The sequence below is a fragment of the Lonchura striata genome, chromosome 1 (genome assembly GCF_050655825.1).
Source record: "Lonchura striata isolate lonStrDom1 chromosome 1, ASM5065582v1, whole genome shotgun sequence".
Classification (NCBI taxonomy): domain Eukaryota; kingdom Metazoa; phylum Chordata; class Aves; order Passeriformes; family Estrildidae; genus Lonchura; species Lonchura striata.
Genome location: NC_140703.1, coordinates 90,740,577 through 90,756,296, shown reverse-complemented (window position 1 = coordinate 90,756,296; position 15,720 = coordinate 90,740,577). Strand labels below are relative to the sequence as shown.

The window sequence follows — 15,720 nt, the reverse complement described above, 5'->3', positions numbered from 1 at the left end:
CTAAAAAACACAGAAAAGCACCCATTTATTTACTGCTACTATTTAATATTACAGGTATGCTATGTGTGAGCATGACTTCCACTAACAGTATGATCTGCGTGATTTAGAGGGCTAACAAAATACTGAAATGAGTATCATCAGATCCTCTAACATTTTAACTTCTTTAGTAACTGAACTTCATTCATACTTTCCTTTATACACCACTAAAATAACCACCCAATGTTTCTTATCTACCCATATTGATTAGGGCCTGAAAGCAGTGGTCTCTAAACTTTTTTGATCATGCAGTCCTAACAGTATTTTTGAGCATGTACCCCCCAATATATGTATTTATTCACTTTTGAATTATATACAGCACATTCTTACTGAATCCCGATGGATCAGATGCTCATTCCCCATTCTGAAGACCACTGTTATGTGGCATATTTATATCTAAGTACAAATACATTTATATATATATTTTAAAGTGTATTTGGTAATGTCCCAAACATGTTCACAATTACCTGATCTCAGTAAAGATACCAAACTCATTATAATTATTTACAAGGGTTTTCCTAGCAAGTTATATTGCCAGTGTTGAAAAGGTACAGTCAAAGAAACTTGTTGCAAAGTATGAACACAGGTTTTGCTTCATGGCTGGCAAGAGAGTGAAAAAAATCACAGCTGTTCTGCCACTCATACAGGCAGGTATTCTTGCTACTAGTCCAGAAAGAGCATAGTTAAAAGCTCACCATTCATAATTCTACTTTTGCTGAAACAGCACAGATATCTCATCACTGAGAAGCATCAAATCCTGCAGTTATCTAAATAAATTCTATCTTATCCTAGGTAACTTGTAAACACTAAATGGTGCAAAAGAGGAAAGAAGCTCCCTCGGTTTGACTAGTTGCATGCAGTATGTTGCAAATTACTCTTTCTTCAAAGCCAACATTGCTCTTTACTCTCTCTTCAAAGCCAACCCTCCAGCGTTTATGTTGGAGAACAACATTTTTTAAAACATGAACAAGATGCGATCAATGAAATAAACCAAAACTCAGTCTCGGTATCTTACAGCTCACTAATGTTTGATGCAGATTTATTTAGTAGTGAACACACATTCATGTTTTGTGATTCTATGTTGAGGCAATATAAGCTGGTTAAAAGACCTAAAAGAGGTCATGAATGGATGGAAAAATGCTTGAGAATCATCCAATATGTACACAAAGGATGCTAGGAAACAAGTGAAAACAGTCTATAAATCAATGCACATCCCTTTCATACAATACATAAGGTTTCACTGGGATTACTTACTCAAATCTGATCATTAATGATCCTTGTATTAATTCTGTTAATTACCAGAAACACATTATGAAACATGGAAATAATTTCAATTCCTACCTTGCCTCATGAATTCCACCTCCTTTTCTGTCACAAAACTCCTTAAGGCTTTTGCAGAGGCTAAACGTATTGCACCAGCCTGTGCAGATCTTCCTCCACCAGAGACTGTGCAAACCATATCATGTTTTCCAATTCTGCCAAGAAACTGGAAAGGGAACAATAACTGTTCCCTAGGGAAAAAAAAAAAAAAGAAAAATTTGAAAATTCATGTGCATAAAGTTCTATGCTATACAAATTTCTTATCATTGTCTATACAAAAATATAGTTAACTTTTGGGCAGAGGCCTAGAAAAGCATTCATATCTCATTCAAATCAATAGGAAATTAGCAGCTAGGAACATATTCCAACTGCCAGTGGTATGTACACTCAGTTTTACAACTACTTTTATTCCACTACTCTAAGGAAGCCAAGATCCATCAGCTCTGGATATTGAAACTGAGAACCTTTCCCTTTAATGTTGAGCTTAAAAATCACAATATAAAATCACATTAAGAATAGAAACTTTATGTCAGCCTAATGAGAAGTCTTCTCTATATCAGACTGTGCGCATCCTCCAAAATCTGAAGTTTTACATCAAAAGCCTCACCTTGTTTGCTTCCACAATGTTACTGCATACTGCATGCATACTGCATACACATGCATGCAATTTGCAAATCTCTTGTGAAACATTTAAAGATAATGTTTATTATTTATTTTTAGAAAAATTTCAAGCCCTAAGGGGACTAAAATTTGAACTATTAAAACAGTCTGTACTCTTAGTTTTTGCATCCCTTCAGAAAAGGTGAGGCAAGGAACATCAAGGTTTGCATATCAGTAAACTCCTGAAAAATAGGAAGAAATGTAAGACACATTTTTATGAAATAGATAGTTATACAGAGACAAGAACATAGAATCAACATAGCATCAACACATAACTGTATGGCAATACTTTTGCTGGAATAATTTAATTACAGTAAAATACAGCATTTCATAGTGCTCTCACCTGTCCTGCAGCACTGGGAAGTAATGTAAAATGTCTACTCCATTCACTGTAATTTTTCCAGTCCCATTGTCATAAACTACTGCAGTAGCTCTGGCAGTTTTTCTTTTACCTTAAAGGAATTAAATCAAATCTTTTTTGAGGCTTCAATATTCCTCAGAACTTCAAGTGCCCAAGTAGTTAAACAAATCTCATCACATTCATACAGTGCCAGCTGTTTGGTTTTACAGGCCGAGGTACGAAAAAAAAATGCAAAGAAAGAACAACTATCTTTCAATATATTTCAAGCAATGTCTGTTAAGTGGGGGAGAAGTGTGTGTTGGGAAACCAATCTCCTTCAGCTCAAAGGAAGCAATCATTCTGATAAAGGAATTATGAAACAAGTAAGACATTCTTTTTCATTTTGGAGGTGATGGGGCACAAAGAAGACTAGTTTTGAACTTATTAAACCTTGTGGCTTTTCTTAAATCACATAGATTGCATGCTCATCAAACTACTCATTACTACTACATGCTCATCCTCATAATTTACTACTGTTCTGAAGATACTACTGAAAACCAGTGCAAATTAAATAATGGTTTACTGCTCTCACATCTTTGTTGTCATGTAATCTTGAAGACAACCCAGGCAAAGCAGCTCTCTAGCCATTCTGCCCCTCAAATTCTGTGACCTTTGTTCTTATTATCATCTGCTGCTTGCTGCATAATACCCATCATCTCTATGATTCCTCTTAAATGTACAGCATAAAGTGTGTGCACACATGGTTTGTCCAGAAAATCATCAGCCTTTTCTATACATGTTGTTGTCGTCACATTTTTTTCTATGTAATCACTCATATCCTATATCCTGTATTGCTTTCCAACTGTGTGTCTCTCCAATGAAAGCGTAACAGCCTGTGTTTAGAAGGTACAGAGACTCTCATGGCTTTTGTCTAACATCCCCTTAATCTCAGTATGAATTATCAACATTCCATTATCCATCTGTCCCATATTTAGAAATTTCCTCTTCACATTTTCCTATGTGTTTGTAAATATCCAAATGCCTTGCTATTTATTCCTTGCATCTTCAAAGCTCCCCTTTGCTGGATTACCTACAAAAGTCATGATAAAGGTTACTCACTAGTCTAAGCATGACATTTTTATACTAAGCAACAACAACTGTTACATCAATGGAACTATTAATATAATTGTTTGTGCAGTCCTCCACTCTGTATGTTCATCAGTTAGCTCTGCCCAAAAATCATTTTGTATCCTACAACCTGTAACCCAATGGGGTCCTCTCTACAGAGTTATCACTGTATAGAAATACATATAAAAACCAGATTATAGACATTTGGGCCAAAAACTTGTACTTTCTGACCAGTCCTTGGCATTCCATAACATCACTAACAGCTATACATGCAGTATACATATATATGAGCATATAAAATGAACTAGTGACACTTTCAGCAGTGTTTTACATACTATAAGAAAGCAGTGTGAAGAGGAAAAAGTCTACATTGTTACAAATCAACTTGAAATGATTACCTTCTCCAGTGCTGAAGGCCACTCCTCGCTCATCATGCTGCAAGGGCTCAATAATCACCTTCTGCAACTGCACAGGAACTTCTTTGGAAAACTTCTGTATATACTCCTCCTCAATGTCAGCACATGGCAATGCTACCAATTTTTGTAAGAGTTTAATAAATCTTGAATACTGTAAGACAACAAGACTTAATTAAAGTATGTAAGTGTAATTGCATTTGTGAAAACTTTCTATTTTTATTTAATGGATCTTTCCTACTTCTTTTATTGATGATTTCTGACAAGATGACACTTTTGCACCTACATGCTGATTTAAGAACAGCATGCAGTTGCATCATTTCTGTGTGACTAAAGACATCTAGTTCTTTCTTCAGAAAACAGTGAAACTTTACTCCAAAGTATAACCAACTCCTTTTTAATAAATGAATGAATATTAGAATGAAGTTCATCTCATTGAAAAAAAAAAAAAACACATTGGGGGATGCCTTAATTCTTCTACTGTTTTATTAAAATAGGAACAGATTTTCACCTACTTTTTAATAAGTCAGGATATTCATTGATTTGGAAATAATTTTATTTCACTGAACTGAATCTCATAAATTATTATATTTCATAACATATACAAAAAATGCCTATCTTTGGCTGTTCAAGTTGAGTTACTTTAATGTTTATGATTTCCTTTAAAACTGAACAATCAAGGTATTTAAAAATTCAAGAGATACTTGACTTAAAGGGCAACCTCTTGAAATAAATTATCCTTTGCTACTGTGTGGTTCTCCTTCCCCCTTATACCTCCCTCCAAAGTTCTTCAACATGTGATTATACACCAGTGTGTTAACCCATTTGTGCAAAAAGTGGGGATGTCCTGTTACCAAGTGTTACTGGCAGGAGCTCCAGACACCTGTCACCAGATATAAAGGTATTATACCATCAAAAATTGATTTTTCATATAGATATCTTAGCTTGATTTTTGAAGGTTTTTTTACTTACAAGCAGCTATTGTACTCTTTTATTTTTATAAAATTATTATATATTATTATACTCTCTTACCAGTCTTCTCTAGCACCAAATTACTACTTTTCTTGTAACTTAATAATAATCCCTGGAATTTTGACATCACTTGGAAACTACTTTTTCCTAAAATATGACACAGATTTGTGATAAAGCCTTTGATGAGCAGAAATATGCAAATAAAAACATAGAAATTATAGATACTATAGAAGTAGAACTTGCACTCTCCAAGTTTTCACTTGGAGAGTGCAAAAGAAAAATCAATAGCTCTGATTTTGTTTAATAATGTAAACATCAGTGGCAAAAGGTAAGAATTTGAGCAGGAAAGACTGGAAGCTTATACTGAGACATTTCAAATATATTTAAACAATGTATTTCACCACAGACTCAGGCTTTGTGGTCTTACATTGGAGAGGCCAGTATATAGAAGAGTTTAGTGTAGGTTTTGGTGTTTTTTAAGTTTATTGCAATGTACATTTATAGATGTAAAGTGGAGTAATGTACAGAATGTACTAAACCAAGCAGTGAAGAACACCAAGCTGTTTGGTTATACAAGACCTGGCACTTGGAGAGGAAAAATAGCCATTCCAAATGCAATAGCTACTGAAAATACTGAAGTCTTCATGGCTTCTACTGCAAGTAAAGTAGAGTAAGTCTCCTGGGTATTATCAGGATGGAGAATTTACAACAACTACTTCTAACTTATGCTTATGGACCACAATCTGCTCGAGACTTTTTTACATCCCCCACACACAAGGAAGCCATCACATGCCACTGCTCCAGATGACAACTGAGCAAAGGGCATGTTTGCTGCTGTTATGCTATTTTTGCAAAGCTGTTGTTCACAGGATGGACAAGATTGAGGAACACTGCTTCTAGGTGAGAAAACTTGGAATGTTCAAATAGAGTTACATTCTCTGGTACTGTCATATTCAAGCTTCCATAAACTGGCCACATAGACTAAACCTGCTGTTACAAAATCCAGTACTTTTCAGAGGAGTGTAGGAAAAAGCTCTGAGTGAGAAAAAAGTGTATGACTATTAGGATGTATAGTCTTATCCCCAGAGATAAATGTAAAGGACAACTCCAAACCTACAGAGTGATACAGTTTTCAGACACTGAGGAAACTGAAAAATTCTCCTCTCTTGCACCATACTCATACCAAGGAGAATGTAACAGGAGATATCTGTATCAAACCACAGATCTGTACAGCTTTGTGTCTTGTTTCTGTTATTTGATTTTTTAGTCAATCACTAAGAAGAAGGACTCCTTATTTCTAGTAAGCCCTCTGTGATTTTTGTATCATTACAATGTCATCCTTAACATTAAATAACTTAACTCTGTGCAAGTTTACTATTGTACAAATCCATTGTATTTCCCCATGTTGAATATTTATCCCTTCTCTGCAATTAGTAACAGCAGTTCTAGCCCTATTTTTCAACTGTAGCTACAATCAATGACTACTTATTTCTATAATAAATTCTTATAACCAATTCCTGACCACATAATTCAGTAACAAGGAATGAGTGCCCTAGGTCTCACAATGTTGCCAGGAGAAAAACTAAATTATGTTAATAACAATGGACAGTTCTTAAGAGTTCTGTATTGTGCTAGATAAAAAATATCAACACAAGTCACCTCAAAACAACATAAATGTGACAGTGCTGTGAACTGTCTTTGCAGACTTAATCAGAAGACAGAAAACTCTTTTGAAGAGCACCTCCTTCGAGGTGCTCTTGTCCAGTATCCAAAAACATACCCAGAGTCCATATTTTTAAGATACAAACCTCCTTGAGACTGGGAAGATTAATTACTTACATCATCATCTGACACTTTTTCTAACAACATTTCTTCCAATTCAATCTTAGTCAGCCATCTGCTGCCAGCCAGGTTTCTGTTTAAAATATCATATATATTCTTCCTTTAATTAACCATGCAATTAGAGTTACATCACAAAAGACCATACATACAGTCAGTCTTCATTCAGAAATACATTTTCCATTACAAATGAATGCAGTTCACATTCCTATAGAAAACATGAGAAAGCCTATGTTGATTTAAAAAGATATGCCTTTTGAAAGGTATGGTAACTTCATGTATTGAATTAACCATATGAGCATTATGAGTATCAGCTATGCATTATTTATATTACTGAAGTCAGAGATTGAAATAGAATAATACTGTAATAGAAAGTGATCTTCCCCACAACTTACAACTTACTTTTAAAAGCCTACTGCCAGAAAAATTTGGTATATTAGCAGCACATAGCAAAATCAAAGGCAGAGTGTTAATATCAAATTCTTTTGCCACTGTTCTTTTCTAATCAATATAAAGAACAGCACTAGCAGTAAGCATACTCAAAGTACTAATGTAGCAGTGACACCCTGTGTTCTATCTACTGGCTAATCTTGAGCTGCTCAGCAGAGTGACTGCACTGGTGATAGCAAAAGCAGAGATTTCTAAGAGAACAGCCTCATACAGAGATGCTAAGGCAAAGAAAACCCAATGTTTGAAGTAAATATATATGATATGAAGTGACCAACAAACAGCAATAAAAATAAAACATTATAAAGTAAATTTAAGGCAAACATGTAACTAGCTTCTTAAATGCTCAGGTTTTTTAGAAACATGCTCCTTTCAGCAGCATGAAGGAAGCTGTGATTCAGTAAAACACTCCTTCTGAAGGTGTTTTTAAGGAGTACTACTTCTCAAGCATGCATATTAATGTTTTTCTGAGTCAGGACATGAGAAAGGATTTAGAGACAATGCAGATTTTAATTTTAAAAAGCTTCCAATCCTGACAGACTCAAGTATATACTTGCATTTATGTATTGTTACTTGCTACTTCCATTGAAGCTGGAAAAAAATTCTTGCATCTGAAAAGCTAAAAACTTGAAGTAGTTCAGATCAGGTCCTAACCCTACAGTTAGTATTACAGAATGTATTCACAATAGATTATTTTCTGGGGAAAAAATCCCAGCAAACTCCATGCCTCTCAAACCAAAAAACAACCCTTCCCACCAACCCTCTACCTATACTTAGGAGATAAATTATCCTATCCAGACTAATCTCAGAGGAAGTACCATATCCAGAGTGAGAAGTATCAAAAATTCTTTAAATTCTCCGAGTGTTACAAACCTAACAGGGAAAAAACCTTTCATCTCTGGCTAGCTTTAGGTTGTTTTTCACATCAGTAAATCCACTGGCTGAGCTCTGTAAGGAGTCAGGCTATTTCTCAGCAGGATGCAGCAAGAAACTAAACTCATTTGTTCTCTTGTCTGCTCAGAACCTAACACAAATCTATAATGCAACATTCTGTGGGTCACAGAATGCTATTTATATCATGAAGAAACACAAACTTCTGTTATTTAAGAAATTGAAATAATCTCAGCAAATTAATCCATTCTCTTCATAACATAAAAAACAAATGGCTGAAATGAAGAAGTGACAAACCAACACGATGTGCTCCTGGAGTAATGCATACATTTGGCTAGAAAAAGCACAGCAAGAACAAAGATAAAAACAACTTGGGACTGCAAAAAAAGTAACTATACCAAAAAGCAGTAAATGCCTAAACCAAAACTTCCTAGCTGCAGCCATTGCTTTTTAACACTTGCTTAACTCATTTTCTAATATAAAATCCTTGCAAGAAATATCAAAAAAATCAAGACTACAGTCAAACAGCACTTAAAAGCATATCCTGACTGGGCACACTTAGAAACCAACAATTGTAGATTTCCCATAGCTTCTGGATGACATGGAGCTTTTCTGTCCAGTGGCTAACTAGATGAAGAGCTTGACCAGAGAAGTTAAACAGAAAAAAAGAGACCCTAAATTCAATTACTAATAGTGGCGATAATCAAAGAAATCCAGCCAAATGAGCTTTTGTAAAATTACTAAGTTTTGATGATTTCTGTTCAAAGCCATTAGAAGAAAAATAGTGAAATTAAGTATTTTGAGGATCTTAAATTTAAATATTGGTAAGTTAAAATATTCAAGAACTGCAATTAAAGATTTTTAAAGAGCTCAACCTTAGATCTTGAGATTTTAAAAGCAGGAACAATGTAGTTGGTACTTTAAAATCCCTTGTTTTTTTATAAAAAGTTTACCTCTTTTTTTCAAAATGTTTTAATAAAAGACATAATTAGAAAATTCATACAGAATACATGTTTTATATATGTATTAATTAATATATATGAATATACATATGTTTCATACAAGAAGAGAAAACATTCATATATATGAATATACATATGTTCCATACAGAAATGGAATTCTGGATATTTTTTGTTTATTTTCATATCACACTTCAGAACTTTTATAAAGCAAAGAATATTGAAAAGAGCAGAGAGAGTTTAAAGAGTATGAGAAATAGAAATGTCACTTCTAACAATGAGAAGTGAGTGCTCCACACATATCTGGTAAAACTTTTCAAGATGAAATTACCATACACATATTACACAAGGAATAGAGCAAAAGCCGGAAAATCTGTTTGTGAAATAGAAGGCAGGTAGCATGGGGAACTACCAGAAATGCCAAAACAGAATATGAGAGCACATCAAGAAAACTACTACCAATATTCCTTCTAATTGGAAGCTTACCGTTTTTCCTTTTGTAGAGGAAGGTCTTGAGCTATCAGTTGGTCTTGATGTTTCTGAACACTCAGCAGCTTTTCATATGTTTCCTTAAATGTATATGGAAGAAGTATTTAAATAGATTTTTTCATTTAATATTTAAATTTTGCTACTGAAAATGCATGTTTAAATGGTTTTACTCTTCAAACATAAAATACAGAGGTCAGAAAACAAGCAGAGCTCTGACAAAAAAAAAATCATGTGCAGTTCAAAATTACTGATTTTGAATTCTGCAGCAGTGTTTTTTGCCTTCTTACATATGCTTGTTAAAAAAAAATCTCAACTGTATACAGAAAGACAACAACATCATACATTTGTATAATGAATGCAACTCCAAAACACACTGCACAATAATTTCATCACTACATTCACATATTGTTTGACTTCCTCAAAATACTGACAAGGTTTAAGAGATATTTAATTTCATTTAGTTAGGATTTTTGTATATGTAGAAGTGTCAGATTTACTGGTGGTCTGTATCAGTCACAATTTCTTACCCTGACATGTCTACATGGACAGAAGTTTGCACATTTACCATAGTAAGAATTTCTGTTCTTTCCACTGTGTGCAGATGGGACTTACTCTGGATTTACAGTATTTTAAAATAGTTTTCTCAAAATTCTTAGCTATGTTATTATTTTCAAACAATGGTGTGACAGTGATTTAGTACTTCAAGAAAAAAAAAGGGGGGAAAACACTAAAAAAATCAGAATAAAAATATTACAGAAGAAACACATTTTAAATAAAGTATTTTTAGGGTTTTTTTCAGATCAGAAACTTATAAATACTACTTGTTCTAAAATATAACCCCTAATACTCTTAATTACAACAGTGATCCAAATGCAAAGGTAAATAGGAGTATTTGGAGAAATAATTATAAATTATATTGAAACAACAGGAGAGTTGTACTACAACTAAGTACTTCTATGTCAAATAATTTACTTTCATTTAGGAGTGAAATAGAAAGCTTATAGTCACTTTTCTATACCATACTAGTATGAGTTTCAGCAAATACTACAGAGAAACAACAGTGTAAGAATTTGTGGGGACAAGAAACAACGGTTTGAGCATTTTTATTTGTATTACTTACAAAGAAACAGTAAAGGAAGAAACATGAGACAGCTCTGTGCTGTCAGATATTAACTAATGAAATACTTGTTCTTAACATAAAACTGGGATTTATAACAGGATGCAGTAAAATATCTGCAACAGCTTAAAAATAACCACAGAATAGAAGCCCCTTGCTTAGTAATAAACACCTACTGTTCAAGCTTTTTTCACTAATATAAAATACACCTGCACATAACACTAAAAATATTTGTACTTAAAATGTATGAACAAAGAACAGATTGTTATCTGAGCTGTACTCAAAGCATTTAAATAGGGACAAATTACTTAAATCGCTGACGCAGGTCACTGATTACATTTTTAATGGCACAGTGGAACAAAATATTTTTTAAATAATTCCACAGCTAAAATCTTGAGGTACAAAATCCTTCACTTTTGAGACAGCATAAGAATTCATATATTACAGTAGTAGTTATCCTTTCAGAAATACTTTATCTTTTGTGGGGTAACTGTATCAGATAGGAGCTAGGAAAAAATAATTTCAACTTAAAAAAAGTTTACTTATCCTCAGACACAGGCAACATTACATAAAAGAGCTGAAATCCTATTTTCAAGTATTTCCAAACCTCACAAATATAACCGTAGCCCTCTAAGGAAACAAGATACAGTATTACTACTGTGGGCAAGATTTATGCCACATCACTCTAGTAATCTTAACAACTTCATTCAGAGCTGACCATTAGGCTTCAAAAATTATTTCCTATACATTAAAAGCAGACACAGTTTGGGTCAGAGAGCATGAGGTATGCCTGCACCAAGCAATTTTTAGGTATCTGTAGTTAAGACAAGGTAAAGAATGAGTATGGAAGCTTCTGCTTGGGACCACAGAGTGAGGGGAAGAGACAGGGAATGAGTGCTGTGCCTGTCCCTCAACAAGCTGGGGAGAGTTCAGCTGGAACAGTCAGAGATTGAAACTGATGAGCTCCATGAGTTTCTGCATTTGGAAGAAGTCAAGCCAGGCACAAAGATGATACTTTGATACCAGATGCTTAGAAGATGTACTGGTTTATTAGGTCTTATAAATGTGTATGGACGCTTTTCACCTTACTGCTACTCTTGACTTACCTCTTGCCTTCAAAGACAGAGGGTGTCACCACTCTACCTGCAAAAGCAGTCTCCTGTCTGCCTCCTCACAAACACCCCTCCTCTTCCAATACATTCTGACATACATATTTATTTAGCAGTATGGTCAGCAAAAATACATGAACAGGAGCTCAACACAGCTACAACACAGTTCCTTTAAAAAGGACACAGGGAGGCAATCACAGATGTGACCTTAAGACAGACTGACTACAGTCAGAATAGCTTCTAAATAGCAATTCAAGTACTTTCAACTAACATGAAACAAGTTAGAAGAAGACTTTAAGGATTTTGTCATATTTGGAAACAACTGATAAACACAGGCAAATAAAATGAGATATGGGTTACCATCCACCACTTTCTAGCCTCAGAAATTAATTGTCAGTTACAATGACAAAAAGGTTAAGAACAGCAGCAACAATAAAATTTGCCTGAAGACCCTCCCTAGGTAATCCCAAAGAACACCAACACTCCACAGCCTGTTTAAGTTTTAAGAACATGCACTTTTAAGAATTAAAATTATATCTTTAAACTGTTCTAGTTAAATTACAGCAATCATATCTATTCAGACAAAGAACCCTTTACATGGGAGATGAAGTCAAGCAACATTTTGAAGTAATTCCAAGTGTAAGAGAAATGTTAAATATAATTTCCTACATATTTCTGGCAATGAAAGTGGACTTGCAACTCTTATAAAATTTTGGTGTGAAGTACTTAAAAATTGATGCATGTATCTTATCTCTGTATAGAGATAAAGCCAACAGACTGAAAGAACCACTCACGTGTGAAGTAATGTGGATGAGCCTTTGGAAAATCAGGAATCACATGTAATGCCCAATAATTTATCTGACAAATCTTCACTCCCCAACAGCTAAAGAAAGCTTCTGAAGACACACTTGCTTTTTCAAAGCTGGCAGGTGAAGATTTTACTAATCACTTGAGGATTCAATAGTCCAATTCATGACTGTACACATCTGTGTGTCTTGTAAACTCAGCTATTACACAATCAAAATAGCTGATTTTACAAGACTGACTATGTACTGAAATGCTTCCATTTCTAATAGAGATCAAACTTCAGATCTCTACAGGACACTTAAAATAATAAAAAATTATTTTACTCTACATTAAAAATGGGAAAAAAATCAGCAAATGAATCCCTAAAAGAGATTTTTATGGGTAAAAAATTCTATAAACATTATAGTTAAGATATGCTGCAGAGCTCACATTTTACCTCAGTTTGCACTTTACTTTTTTTCTTGTGTTTTGAGTTCGGTATACACTTTGGTTTTAAGTTTTGGAATATTTTTGAGAGTTAAAATGCTCAATTGTTAGAGTATTTACCTCAATCCATAAGCCCTGATATTTCTAAAAAATATACAAGAAGCATGATTACATGGAATTACTATTTTCCTGTGCACAATGGTATGAAGGTACCATTTTGTCTTGTTCTGCACATTACAAAAATGTTATTATTCTAAAAAAACTTTTAAGTGAAATCATCAAATACACTATCAAACATTTGCAAAATGGTGTTTCATGCAATAAACAGTCTTTTGTGTATCAGAAGAAAAATAAATTGTTCTTTTCCCTACAGCTAAACTTTATTCAACAAGCAGAACAAAAACAATAATGCACGTAACAAATATCTTGTATGATAGCTCATTTCACACTGAAAGAGAAACATTTAAATTGGCAATTATAATACATACAAAGATAGTTGTTTTTCCGTAAGTGGACAGTATTTTTTATAATCACTAACTAAAGAATAACACTGGCCAGTTATATAACAACTAACAGGTAACAAAACTCAAGTTCCACATGAGTTTATGTAGCAATTAATAGCATAAAAGTGTAAGCTAAATAATATGTTTATCCTGTTTATTAGATTTAATGTAGCAATTTAAAAGGCATCTTCAAATCGGATTGATTACTTACACTAGGCTGTATTAACATACAACTCTTCTGGACAAATTAATTAGCTTTGAGACTTAGGAATACATTTTTTTAAATACACATTAGTTTAATAAGGGGTTAAAACAATGTTGGGAATTCCATGCAGATTTTGCCTTTCATTTGGCCAACTCAGAAAAAAACCCTGTTAAATCTCACTTAATGGATTTACATTGATATAAGCCTATTTAATGAAAATATTCAGGAAGAGTTGAAGAACACTCAAGTATCCTATACTAATGAAAAATGCATTTGTCAAGGCCATTTGTTTGAAGGTGGTTGCCACACTCTTAGAAACAAAACACGCACTATACTTTCAGAGATTTCCAAGGCAAGCTTGCATACTCTAACTGCTAGGAAGAGCTAAAAATAAACTTGTGCTCCTTGTAAAATTTGTAATTTCTTCATTATGATGGAATGCAACAAAACATCTTGCCCTTGGGTTGCTCTGTTTCAGCCAAAACAAATGCAAATGGCTTGTCAGATGACAGCTGTTTGATAAGGCTCCTCTACAAGACCTGCATGCTTTACTTTTTTCCGTGAAACTTGGGATGAAAGGCAGAAGGCAGGAAGAGAATTAATGTAGCATACAGTCTAAAGGCAATGCTACAACCGTGATTAAGTAGAAAAGTTAAAAGGCACAGATTTTCCACAGCCTTGCTGCGTGCAACCCATCCGTGTAACAAGTTGACAGGCCTAGCGCGTCAGCTCCATCATCCTCTCCGACAGCTAAAACGCAGCATTGCATCCCTTTTCAGAGAAAATTTGCGTCTGCACCATGAAGCGTTGTACATTATTTCTTAGCACTGCAGGGGGCTCAAGTCCATATGGAACCCTCACAAATATTACCACAGATCAAACCAGCGGCGTTTCGAGGCAGATTTGACATACCTATTTAAATGAACAGCAGGGGTCCTCGGGCTGCCTCGGGCTGTGCAGCAGAAAACCTCTGTGGAAAGCCTATGCTGCAGCTCCATTACTCAGCAAAGACACTCTCTACATTTATCATTCATTTCATTTCTGCCAGGGCAAGAAGCTCATTTGCCCAAGGTCAACAACAAACAAAAAAAAGAAAAAAAGAAAAGAGAAAAAAAAGTGGGGGTGTTTTTTATTCTCCCAAAGAAATAAATGTACCTGACAAAAAGGGATTTTGTCCTTTGGGTACACAGAACTCAAATAAATATCAGATCATTCTAATAAAAACACTATACTCAGTAAAGCTGTGCACTGAATTTGTGACCATAAAGTTTGTTTGTTTTTCTGACAACTGACTAACCATAGAACTAACTTCTTAAAACTGTCTAATGAGGAAACAAAATCTGATGTGAATATCCAATTAAATATTTCTGCATTATTACATTGTTAATGCTTTTGTCTTCTATAAGTACATGTAAGAAACATGATTATCTTCCCATAGTCTCTTCTAAAGACGCAGATAATGCTTGTGCTACTGATGGTCACAGATATGAAAGGTCTGTTCAAAACCCATATCAAGACTCAGGGTCTTGTGGTACTCTATTAGACACAGCTTTTTTCATAAAGGTAAAAGATGCAGATCCTTTACTCCTGGAACTATATTAATCAGAAAAAGCCTTAAGTTTGCATGAATGGAACCATCTTAGAAAAATCAATTAAGCAGTTTAAATGCAAATTTTCTTCACACTAAATGTCAGCACAAATAACATTTCCTATAGCTTTGCCCTTCACAGAGGAAAAAAAAGGAACTATTTTTTATTCTACAATGAACTTTGCTAGAACTAGCAAAGTTTTTGTTGTATGTGCATTCTCCACTACTAATCTTTTGTTACTAACTAGATATAGCCTACAAAAAAATGTTCAGACTAGTCAAAACCAGTCCATAGTCAAAACCAGTCCATAGCCAAAACTGTAAAATGAACCAAAAATTAAAGGAAGAACTATTACATAGTGTGTCCTCTTAAATGTGACATATAAATGCTCATAATAACGAATACTGTGACACAAAAATATACATTGCATATAGCTTCAGTGGTGATATTATGGCCTACTGTGAAAACAT

At 34.2% G+C, this 15,720-nt stretch overlaps 1 protein-coding gene across 1 annotated transcript in view; it reads right to left on the bottom strand.

Moving 5' to 3' along the window:
* Positions 1 to 15,720, bottom strand: part of MRPS9 (mitochondrial ribosomal protein S9) — a 66,143-nt gene that overhangs the window by 32,578 nt on the left and 17,845 nt on the right. Inside the window, exons 6-10 of the mRNA XM_031506188.3 lie at positions 9,492 to 9,574; positions 6,709 to 6,784; positions 3,883 to 4,051; positions 2,360 to 2,468; positions 1,378 to 1,547 (exon numbers count right to left, since the gene is read on the bottom strand). Of these exons, the coding sequence (XP_031362048.2) occupies positions 1,378 to 1,547; positions 2,360 to 2,468; positions 3,883 to 4,051; positions 6,709 to 6,784; positions 9,492 to 9,574 (607 nt within the window). The remainder of the gene's footprint in view (positions 1 to 1,377; positions 1,548 to 2,359; positions 2,469 to 3,882; positions 4,052 to 6,708; positions 6,785 to 9,491; positions 9,575 to 15,720) is intronic.